This window comes from Hyla sarda, chromosome 4 (assembly GCF_029499605.1).
Source record: "Hyla sarda isolate aHylSar1 chromosome 4, aHylSar1.hap1, whole genome shotgun sequence".
Lineage (NCBI taxonomy): Eukaryota > Metazoa > Chordata > Amphibia > Anura > Hylidae > Hyla > Hyla sarda.
The window spans coordinates 95,952,288-95,975,254 of NC_079192.1; the positions used below are offsets into that span (position 1 = coordinate 95,952,288).

General features: G+C 42.6%; 1 protein-coding gene across 6 annotated transcripts in view; it reads right to left on the reverse strand.

Annotated features, from left to right (window-relative positions):
- Nucleotides 1–22,967, reverse strand: part of IQCH (IQ motif containing H) — a 125,147-nt gene that overhangs the window by 43,031 nt on the left and 59,149 nt on the right. For all 6 annotated transcript variants that reach the window (XR_008892391.1, XM_056571643.1, XM_056571647.1 and 3 more), the window contains 4 exons: nt 21,436–21,519; nt 17,535–17,710; nt 10,497–10,769; nt 761–952 (listed from right to left, as the gene is read on the reverse strand). Coding sequence is in view for 5 of the 6 variants with exons in the window: in XM_056571643.1 (XP_056427618.1) it covers nt 761–952; nt 10,497–10,769; nt 17,535–17,710; nt 21,436–21,519 (725 nt within the window). In the remaining variant the exon portion in view is untranslated. The remainder of the gene's footprint in view (nt 1–760; nt 953–10,496; nt 10,770–17,534; nt 17,711–21,435; nt 21,520–22,967) is intronic.

Sequence of the window (22,967 nt, forward strand, 5' to 3'; positions counted from 1 at the left end):
TGGAAATAGCAAAGGACACCTTCAGAGGGGTCCTTACCTCAAAGGGGCAGAGCTGAACAATATAAGGCAGATGTTGTTCTGTTATAGGTAGCTGAAAAATGTGTGTGTGTGTGTATATATATATATATATATATATATATATATATATATATATATCTTACAACAAAGAAAAAGTAAGTTAAACATATACCGGTAAATACAATTTTTATCTAGTTTGCTTACAAAGAAAAGGAGCAATGGTCAGCAGTGCCTGTGTAGTACTCTGGATTACACAACTAGCCTGAGATGACAATAACAGCTTCTCAAGCATCAATCTGCTTCATCCTTCTATAACAGGCACAGGTCTCAGTGATGTGACACACACACAGAGAGGGGAACTTGTCATTATGTATCATAAACTGTTATGCAAATACCTCAATTTGTAACTATTAACATAATTTAGCGCTCAGAGACATACACTCATTTCTAATCATCGCAGTGGAATGGAGTCTTGTTCTGTCGTTCTTAGCCTGCAGGAAAGTCTTTCATCAAGATGCTGTAATGTTTTAATAACCTGCCAGCGTTCACCGGCTGTGCCGCTGCCGACGACACTCTTACATTGTCCTCATTAAGGAACAGAACAGGTCGGGGAATAACAGGACATTAAAGCATTGCCGGTGTGCAGGATCCTGAGGCTTTAAAGCTGCTGTTACTGACAATGCAGGTCTGTTAACCCCATCTGTGATGAGCTTGGGTAACATTACCTGTAATACGGACTCACCTGTGCCCACTTCTGCTTCCAGGTTTCTGCACCATACCGCTTGCACTCTTTCAACACCCAGGAATAACATGGAAGGTGTGTAGCAATGTCGCAGAAAGCGGTCCCATTGCTGCCAAATCCATTGTCCACTTTAAATAACCAACGGGTCACCAGCAGATTATCGATTATGAGTTGGCTCAGAGAACTGAAGAACTGTGAATTCAGTAAAAATAGAGACACCTTGACTGATGTAAAACAACACAGAAAATGTACAGAAGCAACAAGAAGAAATCTGCAAACAAACTGAATATAAACAGGTTTATAAATAGGGTTATGTAGTAAAGTAGAATTTGTTATTTTCCCCCCTATATTATTATTAACACAGCATAATACTATGTGTGCCAAATGACAAATTCTGACACATTGAGCTCGGTTCTCTGCTATATCTGTAGTATAAATGACAAGGAAAGGCTCATTTTAGATTAGATCATAGTTATCCATATTAAGAGATAGGATTTTAGGTATTGTAGGGAGATTAGCCACAAATAGACAGGCAAATAACAGCAGAACAGCAGTCAGAAACAGTGACACAGAAGTATTGTTTAAACAGGGCTTTTCATGTCTTTATATTTCAGCACAAAACCAAATACAGCCTTTAAAGGGTTACTCCGCTGGAAAAAACATTTTTCTAAATCAACTGGTGCCAGAATGTTAAACAGATTTGTAAATTATTTCTATTAAAAAAATCTTAATCCTTCCTGTACTTATCAGCTGTTGTATGCTCCACAGGAAGTGCTTTTCTTTTTGAATTTCCTTTCTGCCTGACCACAGTGCTCTCTGCTGACACCTCTGTCCATTTTAGGAACTGTCCAGAGTAAGAGCAAATCTCCATAGCAAACCTATCCTGCTCTGGACAGTTCCTAAAATGGACAGAGGTGTCAGCAGAGAGCACTGTGGTCAGACAGAAAGGAAAATCAAAAAGAAAAGAACTTCCTGTGGATCATAAGAGCAGCTGATAAGTACTGGAAGGGTTAAGATTTTTTAATAGAAGTAATTTACAAATCTGTTTAACTTTTTGGCACCAGTTGATTAAAAAAAAAAATGTTTTCCAGTGGAGTACCCCTTTAACTATACAAATCCAAAAGACTGGAAGTGTCCCTTACAGGCTGCAAATGTCAGGATTCAAACTCAAAACAGAGCCCCATTATCCTCCCCACAGCCTCCCTGTGCAGACTGAGTCAGTCCTTTTGTAAGCCTAGTAATAAGCAGCCTCAGCACCTATGCTGACTTTTGGTCCAAACTAAAAATCTGGACTGGCCAGGAAGGGAGTGACAGGCTGGATTTCTGACATCGCACCCAGATTTCCTTTGAAGAGATATAAACTTACTTGCGTCTCATAGATAAAGGGTGGGATTTTGCTGAAATGTTTACTATGAGCAACAAAGTCAATCTTTTCTTAGCCCCAATTTACACACTGATTTTGCTATATGGCAAAAAGACGTATAGTCTAACACAGAGGTCCCCCAACCCAGTCTCAAGGCCCACCAACCATCCAGGATTTGAATTATTCCCTCTTCTATTCCAATGGAGTAATTGAAAAACCAAAATGGTGGGTCTTTAGGACTGGGTTAGGGACCGTTGTCCCAACATACTTGCAGTGGGCCCATCGAGTTAAATATAGAACCAGGTCTACTAGTCTATCCACTAACCTATAATAAGTGCTTGTCCTCTATTGTTTTAGCTATTCCTATCTAGTTCATCTTAATTATTGATTTTGTTCCAAGAACAGTTTATTAACATTCACCGAACACGTACTAGCAGCTAGAGAAGTTTTATTGACTTGATGTTATTATCAGCAACATGTATAGGGAAAGCACGGTGTATATCTCTCACATGCGGTTACATCAGGGGACACTATTTTTATATTAATAATATATCTTATCAAATGTTATATTTATAGTTGTATGATTTTTTTTATTGAATGATGCAGTTTGATGTGTGTTTTAATGCTTTACCTAGTATATACTCTGGTACACTGGGCAACGGTTCTACTGGGTAACTGGTAATCCCCGCTGCTGTAAATGTGTGATTGTAAATGTCATTTTATGGACCGGAGGAAGAGGAGAGTTTCTCCTTAAATCCTGTCATAAGATAGCATGACACATTGGGGGAGATTTATCAAAACCTGTCCAGAGGAAAAGTTGCTGAGTTGCCCATAGCAACCAATCAAATCGCTTCTTTCATTTTCCAGAGGCCTTTTCAAAAATGAAAGAAGCGATCTGATTGGTTGCTATGGGCAACTCAGCAACTTTTTCTCTGGACAGGTTTTGATAAATCTCCCCCATTGTCCCTTGTACTGCACCCGAAAACACCCGAAAGCTAAAGCAATATCTTTCCTGTGTACAAACGTTTAAGCCTGAGGGTGCAGGACTCCTCCAGTTGTACACTAGCCGTTTCTTGAGGCCCTTGGTGGTAGGTAATTCTGAACCCTACATTATATATACTGTACTTCCTACTACTTTGTGGGTAAATCTGCATGAAGCACCACCTTTCCACAGGCTATACATAGTTGAGGGAAGAAGAGGGGATATGTCCTTCTTACCTACAAGGTAAAAATGTGAACACCTGTGTCTGGATCAAAAAGTTGTTCATTTTCACCGTTCATATCCACCGTGCTTTTTTAGCGCACTTTTTGAATTTAAGCCAGATTTGGCCTAGTCAAATATATGCAACAAAACTGTGAACACAATCTTTTATGCTGTTTAGGATCCATTTAGCTTCCAAACTAAACTGAAAAAATTTGGGGTATACTAAATTTTGTTTTATCCATTTTCCATACAAATTCGCATTAAAAAAAAGATTTCCGAGGATGAAGACTCTATCTGTAGTAAGTTGCTGTACCGTCCCCATGCACTGACATACATACTTCATGCACAGTGTTCTTCTGTGTACATGGTGCACATTTAATGGAAAATCTGACATAAGTGCCAACTGTGTACCCCCAATGTATGGTACTGTATGCCATATACATGAGCATATTGGTATAAACATGTTGTTTTCTATTTGTTTGATTTTTTTATAAAAATGACAGGGGTTGTCTCAGATAGGCAACTCCTGTCCATATGCCCTATCAGGGTATATGAACTTTATAGTAAAGGGGCCCTGCTCGGGACCTTCTCTATGAGCCAGAATAGTGTTTCCCAACCAGGGAAAGCCGAAGGCTGTCCGGGAATGCTGGGAGTTGTAGTTTTGCAACAGCAGGACGCACCCTGGTTGGGAAACACTGAGCCAGACTGAGGAGAAGCTGTGTATGAGTATCTTCTGTTCTTGCAGACATAAGCTGCCCTTACCTAGATGGCTACTGATTTACTCCTGCAGGAGAAATGTATGGCTGGCTGCAGCTTTCCTTGATCATCTTGGGGGCTGCTTTAGGCTATGTTCCCATGGCAGAATGTCTTCAAGGACATTCCGCTGCAGCAGAGTTCCATTGGTTTCAATAGGATTCTGCTGCACTGTTCACACAGTGGAATTTCTGCCGCAGAAATCCGGATTACGACGTCTGCAGAAAGAATAGACTTGTCTATTCTTTCTGCAGATTCCACTTGGAAATGCATTGCCGTCTATTAGACGGCGCATTTCCAAGCAGTGAAAAGTGCAGAATATCCACCCAGGTTTTTTAGACATTCTGCACATTTTTGACTGTTTTCATAACTTTGTTATTTTAAAATACTTTAAGGACAAAATTAACTGGCAGATTCATCTAGTCATCTTATTTCCTGGGGTGTAAATGCACTTATTTTATATGGAGAAGCAAAGGTCCTTTTTAGAGTTGACACCCAAAAAGTTGTGAAATAACTCTCAGGAGAACAGATAGCTTAGGGGGAGGGTGTGTGTGACCTAATTCCTATATATATATATATATATATATATATATATATATCAGTGGTTAAGCTGTTCAATAGTTTTTATATCCTCATCATACCAAGGGGCAAATGTTACAGAAAGAATAGAAGAAAAAAATCATCATAGAAATATTTTTCTCTAAATCAACACCAACAAATGATAGGATAAAGGGGTATTCTTCAGCACATAAAGGTTAATCACTAAAGTAAAATGGTACAGTATACTATTTGCTGTCAATCAATAGGATTGCTTTTTCCTTTCTTCCAGGGGATAATAATCTGTTCTGATCATATGATAGAGTGGAGGCAAGATGAAAGGGACAAACAAACATATAATCCAAAATGCTCTAGTGGTATCAGCGCTGGCCAAACAGTAAGCCCAAGAGCCAAAGATGAAAATACAAATGCCTTTCCAGGAAAGGGTATTTTACACCCTTGTGAAATAGAGTCTGAAGGCCGAACTGCGGGAGGATATATGGGAGGGAAACGATAATGTGGAGGCATTATGGGTAGAAATATATAGAGATAAAAATTAAAAAATTCTGATAGGTGTTTGCTATAAGCCACCAAACATAATAGAAGAGGCAGAAGATCAATTACTGAGGCAAATAAACAAGGCAGCAAATCAGAATGAGGTGATAATAATGGGGACTTTAACTATCCTGATATAAACTGGGAGACTGCGACCTGTGAATCTCATAAAGGAAACAGGTTTCTGACTATAGCTAGAGACAATTATCTGTCCCAAATGGTGTAGGCCCCGACCAGAGGGGGCACCCTACTAGACTTCATATTAACCAATAGACCTGACAGAATAACTAATGAACAAGTAGAAGGACACCTAGGAAATAGTGATCATAATATAATACATTATAACGTGTTCTTCAATAAGGGAATCTCTCGAGGGGCCACAAAAACAATGAACTTTAGGAAGGCAAAGTTCGATAAACTCAGAGAAGACCATAACAATATAAAATGGGATAATGTCCTCAAAAACAAGAATACTGACACTAAATGGGAGACTTTTAAAAATATCTTAAATTCTCACTGTAAGATGTATATACCTTATGGGAATAAAAGGGTCAGAAATAAAAGAAAACCAATATGGATGAATAAACGACAAAAATAAAGCATTTAAACTACTAAAACAAGACGGCATAGAAGAAGCATTAAAAAGCTAGAGAGAAAAATATGTAAAAAACAGATAAAAGCCGCAAAAATAGAGACAGAAAGGCTCATTGCCAAAGAGAGTAAAACTAACACCAAAATGTTTTTTAACTATATAAATAGCAAAAAGTTTAAAAATGAAAGTGTTGGCCCTTTAAAAAAATGATGAGGAAGAAATTATAAACGGGGATCAGGAAAAAGCTACTTCTTCTCCACTGTATTCACCGAGGAAAATGAAATGCCAGGTGAAATACAGCGAGATAAGGTAAACGCCCCAGTACAGGTCATCTGTCTAACCCAGGAAGAAGTACAGGTCACCTGTCTAACCCAGGAAGAAGTACAGTGCCGCCTACAAAAAAAAATCAAAATAGACAAATAGCCAGTTCTGGATAGCATTCACCCCCATGTTCTAAAGAAATTAAAGGGGTACTCCGCCCCTAGACATCTTATCCCCTATCCATAGGATAGGGGATAAGATGTCAGATCGCCGGGGTCCCGCTGCGGGGGACCCTGGGGATCGCTGCTGCAGCACCCCGCTATCATTACTGCGCAGAGCGAGATCGCTCTGCACGTAATGACGGGCAATACAGGGGCCGGAGCATTGTTATGTCACGGCTCTGCCCCTCGTGACATCACGGCACGCCCCCGTCAATACAAGTCTATGGGAGGGGGCGTGGTGGTCGACACGCCCCCTGCCATAGACTTGCATTAAGGGGACGGGCCGTGATGTCATGAGGGGCGGAGCCATGACGTCACGCTGCTCCGGACCCTGTATCGCCTGTCATTACGCACAGAGCGGACTCGCTCTGCGCAGTAATGATGGCGGGGTGCCCCAGCAGCGGGACCCCGGAGATCTAACATCTTATCCCCTATCCTTTGGATAGGGGATAAGATGCCAGGGGCGGAGTACCCCTTTAAGTAATGTAATAGACAGACCCCTATTTTTTACATTCAGGGACTCTATAGTGACAGGGACTGTTCCCCAGGACCAGCGGATGGCAAATGTGGTGCCAATATTTAAAAAGGTGGTCAAAAGGTGACCCCGGGAATTATAGACCTGTTAGTTTAACCTCCGTTGTATGTAAATTGTTTGAGGGTTTTCTTAGGGATGCTATTTTGGAGTATCTTGCTAAAAATAAATGTATGACCCCATATCAGCATGGCTTTATGAGGGGTTGGTCCTGTCAAACTAACCTGATCAGCTTTTATGAGGAGGTGAGCTCCAGACTGGACCAGGGGGTAAATCACTGGATGTCGTATATCTGGATTTTTCCAAAGTATTTGATATGGTGAAACATAAAAGGTTGGTGCATAAAAAGAGAGGGATCGGGCTGGGGGAAAATGTGTGTAAGTGGGCAAGTAACTGACTCAGTGATAGGAAACAGAGGATGGTTATTAATGGTACTTATTCTGATTGGGTGACTGTTACTTGTGGGGAACCACAGGGGTCAGTCTTGGGTCCTGTTCTATTTAATATATTTATGAATGACCTTTTATAGAGGTTGAGTAGTAAAGTAGCAATCTTTGCAGATGATACCAAACTGTGTAAAGCGGTAAACACAATAGAGGGTAGTGCACTGTTACAAAAGGATCTGGATAGGTTGGAGGTTTGGGTTGATAAGTGGCAGATCAACTTCAACATTGATAAATGTAAGGTAATGAACATGGGGAGGAAAAATCCGGGCTGGGATTGTGTATTAAATGGGAGCACACTTGGGACGACTGATGTGGAAAAGGACTTGGGAGTCTTAGTTAACAGTAAATTTAGCTGTAGGGACCAGTGTCGGGTAGCTGCTGCCAAGGTAAATAAAATCATGGGGTGCATAATAGGGGCATAGATTCCCACGACAAGGAAATAATTCTACCGCTGTACAAATCACCAGTCAGACAACACACAGAATACTGTGTACAGTACTGGGAACCAGTGTACAAGAAAGATATAGTGGAGCTGGAGAGGGTTCAAAGACGGGCAACCAGAGAAATACGGGGAATGGGAGGACTATGGTACCCAGAAAGATTATCAGAATTAGGGTTATTTAGTTTAGAAAAAAGGCTTAGGGGCAACCTAATAACTATGTACAAATATATCAGGGGGCCGTACAGAGATCTCTCCCATGATCTATTTATACCCAGGATCTATAACAAGGGGGCATCCTCTACGTTTAAGGAAAGAAGGTTTCTACACCAGCACAGATGGGGGTTCTTTACAGTAAGAGCAGTGAGACTGTGGAATTCTCTGCCTGAGGAGGTGGTCATGGCTAACTTGGTAAAAGAATTTAACCCCTTGGGGACGGAGCCCATTATGACCCTAAGGACGGGAGCATTCCTTTCAAATATGACCTCTATCACTTTATGCATTAATAACTCTGGGATGCTTTTACTTATACATTTTATTCCAAGATAGTTTTTTCGTGACACATTCTACTTTATGTTAGTGTTAAAGGAGTTCTCCGGTGCTTAGGCATCTTATCCCCTATCCAAAGGATAGGGGATAAGATGCCTGACCGCGGGAGTCCCGCCGCTGGGGACCCCCGTGATCTTGCAAGCGGCACCCCGTTTGTAATCAGTCCCCGGAGCATGTTCGCTCCGGGTCCGATTACGGGCGATCACAGGGCGGGCGGCGTGTGATGTCACGCCTGCGCCCCCGTGTGACGTCACGCTCCGCCCCTCAATGCAAGCCTACAGGAGGGGGCGTAAACTGTGGCCCTAAACTGTTTCCTTGAAATACGACAGGGCTCTGAAGTGAGAGCGCGCCATGCGCATTTGAGGCTTAAATTAGGGATTTGCAATAGGGGCGGACCTGGTTACAAGGATACCCTATGGCAGTGTTTCCCATTCAGGGTGCCTCCAGCTGTTGCAAAACTCCCAGTATGCCTGGCAATGGCTGTCCGGCAATACTGGGAGTTGTTGTTTTATTTACTGAGTGTATGTAGTGTTTTACTCTTTATTTTGTGTTAGTGTAGTGTTTTTAGGGTACATTCACACAGACGGGGGTTCACAGTGAGTTTTCCTCTGGGAGTTTGAACTGCGGTGGAAAATTTGCCGCAGCTCAAACTTGTAGAATGAAACCCACTGTAAACCCGCCCGTGTGAATGTATTCTGTACATTCACATGGGGGGGTGCAAACCTTCAGCTGTTGCAAAACTACAACTCCCAGAATGCACTGACAGACTGTACATGCTGGGAGTTGTAGTTTTTCAACAGTTGTAGGCACACTGGTGGGGAACCACTGAGTTAGGAAACTCTAGCTCAGTGATTCCAACCAGTGTGCCTATAGCTGTTGCAAAACTACAATTCCTAGCATGCACTGACAGCCGAAAGGCATGCTAGGAGTTATGCAACAACTGGGGGAAGAACGGAAGAACAGTTTGGAGACTGCTAAGTAGTGGTCTCCAAACTGTAGCCCTCCAAATGTTGCAAAACTACAACTCCAAGCATCCCCAGACTATCCAGGCATGCTGGGAGTTGTAGTTCTGCAACATCTGAAGGGCCACATATTGCAGAACTACACCGCCCAGCATCCCTGACTGTCTGAGCATGCTAGGAATTGTAGTTTTGCAACATCTGGAGGGCTACAGCTTGGAGACCACCGTAAAGTGGTCTCCAAACTGTGACACTTTAGATGTTGCAAAACTACAACTCCCAGCATGCCCAGACAGTCAGTGCATGCTGAAAGTTGTAGTTTTGCAACATCTGGAGGACCACAGTTTTGAGACCACTGCACAGTGCTCTCCAAACTGTGGCCCTTCAGATGTTGCATAACTACAACTCCCAGCATTCCCAGACAGCCTTTGGCTGTCTGGGCATGCTTGCTGGGAGTTGTAGTTTTGCAACTTTTAGAAGGCTACAGTGAAAATCACATACCAGTGATCTTCACTGCAGCCTCCTCCACCGCCGCACTTCCCGGCCTTCCTCCTCCTGCCACCGCCCAATGTCCCTGCCGCCGCTCCGATGCCGCCCGGTAAGCCGGCCATGCTACCCCCTCGCCACACTTGTTCTCCCCGCTCTGCCCAGACTTCAATCGGTCAGAGCAGGCAGAGTGGGGGAAATTAACTTGCCATTGGTCGCTCAGTCCTGATCTACCAATAGCAGGGGATAGGAGGAGGTGGCACCCCCGCCACCTCGCTCCTATCCTTTAGGATGATCGGGGCTGTCTCTGATCATTCTTATTTTCCGGGCGATTGGGTCACCAGTGACCGGCGATTAACAGCGATCTCCGACATGAGGGGGGGGTGTCTCAGGACCCCTCCTGGGCATTGCCACGGGATGCCTGCTGATAGATATCAGCAGTCATCCCGGTCCGATCACCGCCGATCACCCATCCCGGTCCGACCCTCCGTCCTTAAGTACCACGACGAGAGAATGTACCTGTACGCCCTCTGTCCCCAACAGGTTAAAAGGGGTCTGGATGCATTTTTGGAGAATAACAACATTACAAGTTATGGCTTCTAGATCTAGAACAGAAGGTTTATCCAGGGATTTATTCTGATGCCATATTTGGAGTCAGGAAGGAATTTTAACCTCTAGTATGAGGGGTTTTTGCCTTCCTCTGGATCAACTCAGTAGGGACTCATTAGGGTTATAGGTTGAACTTGATGGACTCTGGTCTTTTTTCAACCTTATGAACTATGTTACTATGTTACACTGAAGGATACATTGTTGACATTACAACTAGTAAAGTTTCTAACCTGTTCTTGGTTATAGATGTCATATTCTCCAGGGGGAGTGGCGATGTTGGCACTCGCAAAGATGCGCTTACTTCCAGACTTGGTGCTATACAGATGTGCCACGTTGGGTTCAGTACCCAGAATAGGGACACCAAGCATATCTGCCACAGCCAGATCATCAGTATGTGGGACTCTTCCAACAATGTAGGTCTCCCGGCCTTGAGTCAAGTTGCGAATACGCTGCATGGTCTTTGGACTGTACTTGAGTAGAGTGGAAAGGCACATATGGTGATTCTGTCATAAGAGAAAATGAGTATGTTATTCCTCTATCCAGTCTGCAATACTTTGGTACAGTGAATATTGATTTGATCAGATGAATCTGATCACTATGGCCATTCACGTGTAATCGAAAAAGGGTTGTAAAAAACATTGTCAGGTGGTCATGTGTTTGGAATGGGTAGGATAGTCACTACCAGACTAGACTCCCCTCGTAAACACTTGTCTTCCTGAGAAGACAAGTATTAGGTAGTTAAAATTCAACATAACAGATACCGCCCCCCCGCCCGTTATCAGCTGTACTAAGACTCAGAAGGCGACCATACAGGGCCGGACTGCCCTACCAGGACACTGGGAAAATTCGGCCTGTCGCACACACCTCATGTGTGAACAGTGAAAGCTGTCTGTTGTTATACTGACAATGTCAGGCAGCCATCATAGAGCTGCACGCACAGTCTCCTGCTCACACACACAGCAATATATTGCATTATCTTACTATAGTCTGTGCAGGAGCCAGGAGAATGTATTTCTGTGCGGTACTGCTCAGCTGAGCCACACTCAGCTGGGATGCATAGCCTGCATCCTATCTTCCTCAGCCTTTAGGAGTGCTCGTAGCCCCACCCTTGGCCTTTTGTAGTCCCGCCCATTACATATGGTAGCCCCACCCCTGACCTTAGGCCGCTCTGCACGGGAAGTGATTTCTGTATGATGAAGTTCCCTATGTCTTCCTAGGAGCCATCCCAGCTCTCACAAGTTTCCCCAGGCTGGTAAGGCTGTATACACGATATACATCTGTGGGGGGCTGGAGTAGGGACAAGCATACAGGCTGATGTGACCAACCAGGGCAAGTTTTGAAATTCAGCCCACAGTATCTATACAGGTGATTCCTAACAAGGGGGGTCATTTCTGCCTTTATGCTTATCACCCCAGTGACATGACCTCTGACTTTTGATAATCAGCCCATATGCAGGTCATAACAGAGCTTCAAAATGCATAATACTATTGGGCAGAAGTAAACCTGGGGCTGTGACAGCAATAGAAGCACTGGGGGTAGGTATATACTTATTGCTTCCCTTATGCATCCTACAGAGGCTGAGTGTAGGATGGGTAAATGTTTATTGCTCCATGTTATCAGCCATGTCAGCCTTTGGGCCGAAGTCTGAATAACATACTGGAGGGTCTGGTCTAAATTTAGGGGTCTGAATTTATTGTTGCTTTAACTCTTAAGGAACGTGCAGTAAATGTACAGCGCTGCAGCAAGTAACTTTCCACACAGCGTCATACATTTGCAGTGTGGCTATGTAGCGAGTGCAGGACTCGTCATACTTTAGCTGTGCAATCGTTGTAGTCTGATGAGCTCAAATGGCCGCTGGAGGTCTCCTCATCTCCCCTTTTTCCCATTAGAAAAAAAGAAGAAAAAAACTACATATTTAATATTTTTTAATTTGGTATTAAAATATAATGTTTATTATCCCACACAGTGAACAGTGTAAAAAAAAATACCAGAAATGCTGATTTGTGGTCACATTAGATCTCCGAAAATAATAATAAAAAGCTTTAAAAAAAAAAAAAAAAAATAGTGCAGTCTAAAACTTCAAATCACAGCTGAAAATGACCATTTTTCCCCCCAGCTAAACTCCGATATAATACCGGATCTCCGACAGACCCCATTCAAGTCAATGGGATCCGTTGGGACCTGTAGGGGTCAGTTGTACTCTGACCCATTTTGGGGCTGTTCGACATGACATATCCTCTAGGATATTTACATACTGCCTTCTGCATCAGATCAATGCTATATTCTCTTTTATTGTCTGCAGAGTGATAATACTCTGTAGAGCGCCATTGTATACCAGGTATATGACCACTATGCAATTACTGTATGGTGGTAATACTGGTGCGTATAAGTGATAGTGTCCATTTTACCCTGACTGCAAAGTAAGTGTACACCTGTCTCTGACCATGTGATGCTAGTGCTGCCTTTTGTTTTTTAATGACTCTGGGGTTCACATATTTAAGTGGGTGCATAGGAAGAGAGCATATTTAAAAGAAGAAAAACTACCACAAGAGGACATAGTTTTATATTAGAGGGGCAAAGGTTTATGCAGTAATATCAGGAAGTATTACTTTACTGAGAGAGTAGTGGATGCATGGAATAGCCTTCCTGCTGAAGTGGTAGCTACAAATACAGTGAAGGAGTTTAAGCATGCATGGGATAGGCATAAGGCTATCCCTCATATAAGATAGGGCCAGGGACTATTCATAGGATTCAGATTATTGGGCAGATTAGATGGGCCAAATGGTTCTTATCTGCCGACACATTCTATGTTTCTGTGTTTAGGTCTCTTTCACAATGCATCCACCATATAAGATAGAAAGGATCATGGCACTGACATATCTCCAATAAAAAGCATATATTTTATTCCACCTTGATTAAAATAAGCATGGGGAGGGTGCAGGATGACTGAACTCTTTCACAATGCCGTCGGGTCCGGATATATGGAACTGTGTCAGTAATTCTGTCAAAACAGGAGTCTAGCGGAGAAAAAAAATTGTGCATGCACTAGTAAACTGGTGGATTCCTACGGATCCCATTACCAAGTCGGTACCCGGTGGTGATCCGGTGGGATGAGTTGTGCACCGACCAGTTTTGGGGCCATTCGGTGCAAAAAAAGAGCTGAATGGTCCCAGAACAGGTGGGGGAAAAATAGCAATGTGAACGTTGCCTTAAAAGGTTAATGCTATTAAGAAAAACTATTGACAAGTGGCCCAGACATGTCAAAAGTTATAGTCGGCATGTCAGTCCTGAGATCCGCTGTGTTTGTGAGTTATAAGCCGGCAGCTGTGTGCTCCATTCTCAGACTGGCTGGCAAATTCAACCTGCAGAGAAAAAGTCAAATTTGACTGACAAAGGAGTGGGGAGCTTAAAACTCACAATCGCAGCAGATCTCAGGACAGAGACTCAACTGCGATCTGTGAAAGTTTTTTTTTTTATGACAGTAATGCTTTATTAAAGCAGAACTGGCTACATGATGCATTGTACACTACTATTTTTTTTCCATCATAGCTGGGGTAATATTGTATATAGGGACTGGTGGGGTTTGAGTTCCAGGGTTGCTTTTCAGTCCCAGTCCAGGCCCTGCCAGCATACCCATTAAATAGTTAACTGACTTAAAATTGTCAGATCAGATAACTCATGTCTAAGGCTAAGTTTCTACTTGTTTTTTTGTCCTGCGTTTTTTGGTTTGAAAAAAACACCTGAAATAACGCCTGAAATAACGGCAGTGCAATTTCCTGCGTCTGGCGCTTTTTCATTTGTGTGGAAATTGCATTTTTTGAAAAAAAAAAAAAAGGATGCAGTAGTGATGGAATGAAATGTATTTAACGAAATTTTAATTTTTTATAACAACATTTGAATTAATTTTAATAAAGTGTGTGTGTTTCACTTTTTTTTCTCTATCTTTAATTTTTTTTAGATAGTACTACTACTCCCAGCATGGAACAGACTGTTCCATGATGGGAGTGGTAGTACCTGTACTAATAGACATATCACCCCGGGGGTCACACCTGACACCCGATGCGATCGTCCATAATATAGCAGAGATGCGGAGCAGCTCTATACAGCGCTCACATCTCTGCACTGTACTCCGGCCAGTGATGTGAATAGAACATCACTCATTCATATTTTCCGCCCAGAGTGGTGATTGGCTGGATGGTTGCAGCCAATCACAGCTCTCAGAGGGAAATATGAATGAGTGAGTGGCCGGCCGGAGTATAGTGCAGAGATGCAAGCACTGTATAGAGCCGTTCTGCATCTCTGCTATAGACAGGACGATCGCAGCGGGTGTCAGTAGTGATACCTGCTGTGATCTGTTCTTACCTGCAGGAACTACTACTCCCAACATGGAGCACACTCTGTTCCATGATGGGAGCTGTAGTACCTGCATTAATAGACAGATGGCAGCGAGTGTAACTTCTGACACCTGTTGCGATCTGTCTATTAATGCAGGTACGACAGCTCCCAGCATGGAGTAGAGTGTGCTCCATGTTGGGAGTAGTAGTACCTGAAGTTAAGGAAAGATCACAGCAGATGTCACTCCTGACATCTGCTGTGATCCTCCTGTATAATGTTTAGATGCGGACGCTCTTCTATGGTCCCCTGCACTAACATATATATATATATATACATGTATTCATATTTCCCACAGAGAGTTGTGATTGGCTGGAACCATCTGGCCAATCACAGGTCTCTGCGGGAAATATGAATAGGTGTATGTATACGGCAGTGCAGGGGACCATAGAAGAGCGGCCGCCACATCTATACATTATACAGGAGGATCGCAACGGGCGATCTGTCAATTAGTACAGGTACTACTACTCCCATCATTGAACAGTGTGTTCCATGCTGGGAGTAGTAGTACTACCTAAAAAATTAAAAAAATTAAGAAAAAAAAGTGAAAAACACACACACACACTACATTTTTATTATTGTCGGCTAGATTTTTAGGTCCCCACCCGCACACATAAATTGATCCCTGTTTTAAAAATGAATAAAAATTTTGTAATAAAAATAATAAAGATACAGTAGTGATGGAAAAAATTGTATCTAACGAAATGTATTTTTTTTTTAAATGGTACCCTACGAAATTTTATTAAAAATGGTATCTCCATCACTTTTTTGGATCGCTGAAGTCCAAAAGAGAATAAAAACCGCCTGAAAAAATGCCAAAGTTAAAACCCACATGGCGTTTTTCTTGGCGTTGTTTTACTCCCATAGACTTCTATGGGAGAAAAACGCCACGATTTCAGGGGGAAAAAATGCCAGTGGCTCAACATGCTGCGATTTTGCAAAACCGCCAAGGAGCTGAAAAACACCAAAAAAAGAGTGAAAAAATGCCAAAAGGATAGAAAAAAAATTAAAAAACGCCAAACTGAAAAAAGCCAAGTGGGAAAAGAATTTTGCGATTTCTGATTGATTTACAGCCAACATCTGGCCGCAGCATTTTTTGGCCGAAAAAACGCCATGCGGCAGAATTGGCGTTTAAAAAAAATAAAAATAAAAAAACAAGTAGAAACTTAGCCTAAAGTGTATGGGGGCATTTCACTTGAAATCAGCTATGAAAGGTGTAAGGACTGAATCAATGTAAACAGAAAGTCAAATAAAAAGTTGTAGTCCTAGGATTGCTTCTATAAATAAAACACATCCCAGTATTGCATGTATAATTATTTTAAAAAATGTACTTCACATTTTTATATTTTTTTTACAAGGAAACACATATGTAGGAAATATGAGGTACATTAGAAATAATATTCATAATAAAGTATAATACATAGAAGATTAGTAATAGGTATAGATTACAGAGGCAGAAGGAACGGGTAATTCAAGGCGATTTACATGTATTTTTCAAGGTGCAGCTATCTTTAAAGTGAAAGGCAACTAAATCCAACACAAAGCCACCTGCCCAAAAACTGCATTGTGTGTATGGAATTTTATAAAACCTTCTTCACTGCAGTGGAACAAAAAGAATTGCCACATGTTGTGTAATGACTTTATTTAATAATGCTCCATATTATAGGATATTATGACATTCAGCATCTGATTTTAGCATTATATCAGACAGTCTGAAGCTGCTGCAAAACTGTTCACCACTAGTGGGCACCAGCCACAACCAGAAACTATTTTAACATCTTCATACTGAGATATCGGGCTTCATTCTCATATCATGCATGTATACCCATCACTATCATATATGCAAATGTATGGTATATTAGGACATGGCTTTATTTATACAAATATTTAGGATCATTTAGTGCAGTGATACAATGTTTCACATTTCAATAACCACAGTACAGAAGTAAAAATATAATAATTTGATAATTTAGTGCAGTAATACAATGTTTCACTTTTCAATAACCACAATACAGAAGTAAAAATATGATAATTTGATTATTTAAATATTATTAATAATAATAATAATACAAATCATTCCATGCTATTATGCACAAACTATTTTTGGAATGTCTTGACAACAAGACGGCTGGAATGTGTATTTTTTCATATGGTTTAAAAGGAAGTTTTTCTTTTTTTATTGAGATGTTATTAGCTATTGCTTTCTAAAATAAATGTGTGTTTTGACAGAGCAGAGACAACATAGAAAACCATACACGAGCCATAAAGATCAATCATTTCCAGGTTAAATGGCTCTATCACCAGCCACTAGTTCATTCCTCTGCTTAGCCATCAGAAATGTGATGATGAATCGGCGGCTGGGTTGTGACCTCTGCTGTAGTTGAGCTCTTTAAATTGATAAAAGCTGTGGAGGTGATACTATAATCGCTCACATCTTTAGTGCCTCAGAAATGGCCTCTCTGGGAATAGAACTAATTACTACACATCTGTATTTATTTGATCCACGCAGAATTATCCTTCTGTCACTCGGAAAAGAAGCTGCCAGCCTTTTGTATAACGCTAACTCATCCCATGCCGCCCTCCTGGCTTATATTGAGGCAGTAACAACGAGAGAAAATCAATTGGAGATATAAAGAGACAAAAAAAGGTTCTGCAAGGGGCAGACTTCATGTAGCATCTCAGTGTAAGGGGGGGGGGGGGTGTCTCTGTGTTGGCAGATATCCCTGTATACTGTGCACACGTAATATTATGTACTTATTGCTTATATTACCAAAGTAGTTTGGTATTTTGGTCACCCTGTAAAGTATGAATATAAAAAAGATGAGCCCAGCATTTGATTTGCTTTTGATATGATGTTATGTTCCATAAGGACTTACAGGGAATCTGTCCACAGCCTCAGGGATGAGAATGGTAAATCTGTCATGCAGCTCGGTGGCATCCTGGGGGTTCCCAGATAACACTGCTGCCCGCAGACCGAGAAGCTTGCGGTAATATTGCTCTGTCTCCTCATCCAGTTTCACAGGGGAAATATAGATGACATCCACATTGTGGTCTAAAGAAGAAAAGCGCACAATGAACATAAGAGATATCAAGATTCCATTAACTCAGTACATTATGTATACAGTGCACTGGTACTTGCATATATAATGGCCTGTGTTATACTTATTACAGGGGCCCTCCTTGAGTTTTTGACGCTTGCATGAATGCAAAATACATTCAGTAGTTCTTAAAATGAGATCCAGGTCAATGCAATATAATAAGATGCATATATTATAGCACAATAGAATAATGTTCAGTATTATTAACTTCTTTATTAAAAGTGAAATATTGTTGTAATTATACTCTACTAATATACAGTTGAGTAATACAGAAACCATTGATAAAATTAAGAATAAATATTGTTTTTTATGTATTTGTCATTTTCCTTAGTTTATAAGGCCTAGATCTCAAAGGCACTGTTTTTTTGTTTTAGTATATAAAATGGAAAATGGACTATTGACAAATCTTACTGACTTCAGTAGAGTTTGAAAGAAAGACCAAATGCTGATTTTGCATCTATAGTCCATTAATGTAGAAGGATATGTATATCTATCTCCATTCATGTCATGTCTATTTATTAATCTCATATATATCTAATGTCTAGGCATCTAGGCAGCTATGTATCTATAGCAGCAGTACTCAACAGTCCAGATCTGGACCGAGACCGCCAATTATCTGGACCTCCAGCCTGTTTAGGGAACTGGCAAGAGGAGGCGTCCGCTGTCCCAGCATTCATATGTATCGGTCTCTTTTAGAGGCCAATACAAATGAATAGCTGACTGCCGACAGAGCGAGGGAACAATCTGCTCCCTGCCCAGCCAGCACTTCTTCTATGATCTGGCGATTCTCCTGTGATGCAGGTGGCGCGATTAGCACTGCCTGCATCATCTGCTCTAAACAGGTGTAACTAGAAGAAGCCAGAGCAGTGAAGCAGGGCGGGACCTGGGACAGAGAAGCAGCGCTGGGACAGTGGAGTATTTTACAGGTGTTTCCCCTAAGATAAGTGTGTCTTGCCTATAGTCAAGCATGGTGGTGGGAGTGTCCCGGTCTGGGCCTGCATGAGTGCTGCTGACACTGGGGAGCTACAGTTCATTGAGGGAACCATGAATACCAACATTTACTATGACATACTGAAGCAGAGCATGATCCAATTCCCTCAGAGACTGGGCCGCAGGACAGTATTCCAAAATGATAACAAACACACCGCCAAGACCACAGCTGGCTTGCTAAAGGTGATAGATTGACCAAGAATGTCTCCAGACCTAAGGAAGGTGAGGGAGTGCAAGGTCTCTAACATCCACCACCTCTGTGATGTCTTCATGGAGGAGTGGAAGAGGACTCCAGTGGTAACCTGTGAAGCTCTGGTGAACTCCATGCCCAAGAGACTTAAGGTAGTGCTGGAAAATAATGGTGACCACACAAAATAATGAAATTTTGGGCCCAATTTGGAAATTTCCATTTGGGGTGTACTGACATTTGTTGCCAATATTTAGACATTAATGGCTGTATGTTGAGTTATATTAAAGGGGTACTCTGGTGCTTACACATCTTATCCCCTATCCAAAGGATAGGGGACAAGATGCCTGATCGCGGGAGTCCCGCAGCTGGGGACGCCCGCGATCATGCACGTGGCACCCCGCTTGTAATCAGTCCCCGGAGCGTGTTCGCTCCGGGGCTGATTACGGTCGACCGCAGAGCCGGTGGCGTGTGACCTCACGCCCCCGCCCCCGTGTGATGTCACGCTCCGCCCCTCAATGCAGGCCTACGGGAGGGGGCGTGATAGCCCTGCGGTCGACCTTAATCAGACCCGGAGCGAACACACTCCGGGGACTGATTACAAACGTGGTGCCGCATGCATGATCGCGGGCGTCCCCAGCTGCGGGACTCCCGTGATCAGGCATCTTATCCCCTATCCTTTGGATAGGGAATAAGATATGTAAGCACCGAAGTACCCCTTTAAGGAGACACAGCATTAAAGGGGTACTCCGGTGCTTAGACATCTTATCCCCTATCCAAAGGATAGGGGATAAGATGCCTGATTGCGGGGGTCCCGCCGCTGGGGACCCCCGTGATCTTGCACGCCGCACCCCGTTAAAATCAGTCCCCGGAGCGTGTTCGCTCCGGGCCGGAGCATTGTGATGTCACGGCTCCGCCCCCGTGTGACGTCACGCTCTGCCCCTCAATGCAAGCTTATGGGAGGGGACGTCACAATGCTCTGGCCCCGTGATCGACAGTAATCAGAGCCGGAGCGAACACGCTTCGGGGACTGATTTTAACGGGGTGCGGCGTGCAAGATCACGGGGGTCCCCAGCGGCGGGACCCCCGTGATCAGGCATCTTATCCCCTATACTTTGGATAGGGGATAAGATGTCTAAGCGCCGGAGTACCCCTTTAAACGCTGTTATACAGGCTGTGCACTCACTGGGAGGTCTTAGTTAACAGTAAATTTAGCGATAGTGACCAGTGCCGGGCAGCTGCCGCCGAGGCAAATAAAATCATGGGGTGCATGAATAGGGGCATAGATGCCCACGACAAGGAAATAATTCTACCGCTGTACAAATCACTAGTCAGACCACACATAGAATACTGTGTACAGTACTGGGCACCAGTGTACAAGAAAGATATAGTGGAGCTGGAGAGGGTTCAAAGACGGGCAACCAGAGTAATACGGGGAATGGGAGGACTACAGTACCCAGAAAGATTATCCAGAATTAGGGTTATTTAGTTTAGAAAAAAGAAGGCTTAGGGGTGACCTAATAACTATGTATAAATATATCAGGGGACAGTACAGAGATCTCTGCCATGATCTATTTATACCCAGGACTGTATCTATAACAAGGGGGCATCCACTACGTTTAGCGGAAAGAAGGTTTTTACACCAGCGCAGACGGGGGTTCTTTACTGTAAGAGCAGCGAGACTGTGGAATTCTCTGCCTGAGGATGTGAACTCAGTAAAAGAATTTAAAAGGGGTCTGGATACATTTTTGGAGAATAATAACATTACAAGTTATGGGTTCTAGATATATAGGGACAGAAGGTTGATCCAGGGATTTATTCTGATGCCATATTGGAGTCGGGAAGGAATTTTTACCTCTATTATGAGGGTTTTTTACCTTCCTCTGGATCAACTCAGTAGGGACTCTGAACTTGATGGACTCTGATATTTTTTCAACCTTATGAACTATGTTATTTAGAAATGACTGTAGCAGAGTCATTTCTTCAGTGTTGTCACATGAAAAGAAGAAAATATTTAAAAAAATGCGAGGGGGTGAATTCACTTATGGGAGATATCTATACTATTTCTATACTGTATATCTATGCATAATATCTATCGCATGTTTAGGTATCAATCTCAATGTCATATCTATCTATTTATTGTTTACTCATCAATTCATCTCCCATCAATTATTATTAGTAACTAGTATTCACACAGCAATCTTATTGAATCTCTTGTATTATATAGATGCATGCCTGTCTATAACTCTTCTTCCTGCTCAATTATAATGGCTCCTCGCTCTGGTTGCTTGCTCTATACCCAATCTATATATCCATGTACTCAGTGCTTTATGTAACTGTGCCCTGTAATTACTCCTATTGCTCCATATAATTGCCCACAGCAAACTATGTCACACACCATTTCTCATTTTCGAGTCAAATAAATAACAGCCTTGCTCCTATATTCTTCATTAGACTTGGGAACTCTCCCCACCGATTGTGACCATACGGATTCATAGTCACCTGATATGTCGCTCAGTCGCCCTATCTGCAGGTTCTGCAGGATATGCAAGTCAGGGGTTTGGGTTCTCTGGGCTTCAGGATAGCCTAAAATGAACAAGAATAAATTATTACCAATGATGAACACATTGTGCAATGTCTATATTGGGCATTGAAAGACCCATGGTGCTCCAATGGTACAAATGACCAAAAGTGTTTTTCGGGAAAATGATCCTCATGGTTTTTAATGTGGTGCCCAGACTGGCTTGATTCACAGGTCTGTCTCTATTTGAAAAAAAAAAAGGAGAAACTGTCACACAAGCAGATCCAGGCTATGCCAAGCTGTAGAGCAGTGTTTCCTAACCAGTGTGCCTCCAGCTGTTGTAAAACTACAACTCCCAGCATGTCCGGGCCTATATTTTCTCTCAAATACTGCAGAGATCTAGAGTAGAACACCGGGGGGGGAGTAGAACTTAGGGTCACAAGTAGCGCATCCACATCATATTTTACACAATAGATGCGCTGATGCTAGTCACTAGAGCGAGCCCTGTGTGTCTGCTCGTAGCAGATCAGCAGAGGGAAATCCGCTGCTACAAGCAGACACACAGGGCTACCCAGCGCATCAGGGAGCTCACTCTAGTGACCGGCATTGGCACATCCGCAATGTGCAGTACGATGCAGATGCGCTACATGTGACCATACCTTTAAGGCAAAATCCACAAGAGTAAAATTTATATAAAGCCTTTTTGTGTATTCTAATATAGGTTGGGGTGGATTACTTAAAATTTCAAAACCCAACTGAGATTTAAAGCGTAACTGCAATCACGTTCCGGCGGCAGGATATCTGTTTAAATCTCCCGGCAACTTCGTAGCCCTGCAATCACGTTCCGGCGGCAGGATATCTGTTTAAATCTCCCGGCAACTTCGTAGCCCGAGACTACAACAATCAGGATAAGGATTTGCCAGAAGTACCATAGACTTGCATAGGATACCAGGCAAATCCGTACCCTGATTGCTGTAGTTTAAAGGAGATATGTTATAGTGAAAAGTGGATACATTTTATAAGGGATAAGTTTTAGACCCCCCCCCCCACGATCTCCTGCACTTCCCGGGAGCGACATGACACAACCTGAAGCGGGGGCTGCCATGCCCCCTCCATATATTTCTATGGGAGTGCCAGCTCTCCCATAGAGATATATGGAGGGGGTGTGGCGGCCCCACTTCGGTTGTAGTCATGATGCACCGCTTCCGGGGAGAGCCGGGGCCCCCCTACAGGACGTCACAGGGGGTCCCGGCAGTCGAACCCCCCCAATCTTAAACTTATCATGCAGTGGATAGGGGATATGTTTTCCACTATAAGACTTCTGCTTTAAAGCAAGTCTCAGGCTTCAAAGTTGTGAAAAATTTTAACAGATATCCTGCCGCCAGAATGCGATCGCAGTTAGACTTTAAGAAATCTTAAATGTGTAAAAGCATGGACACAAAAACTTCCCCCGATCAGATCGGTACTTTATTTCTAGAACACTTCCATATGCAAAGATACTAATCTACAATTA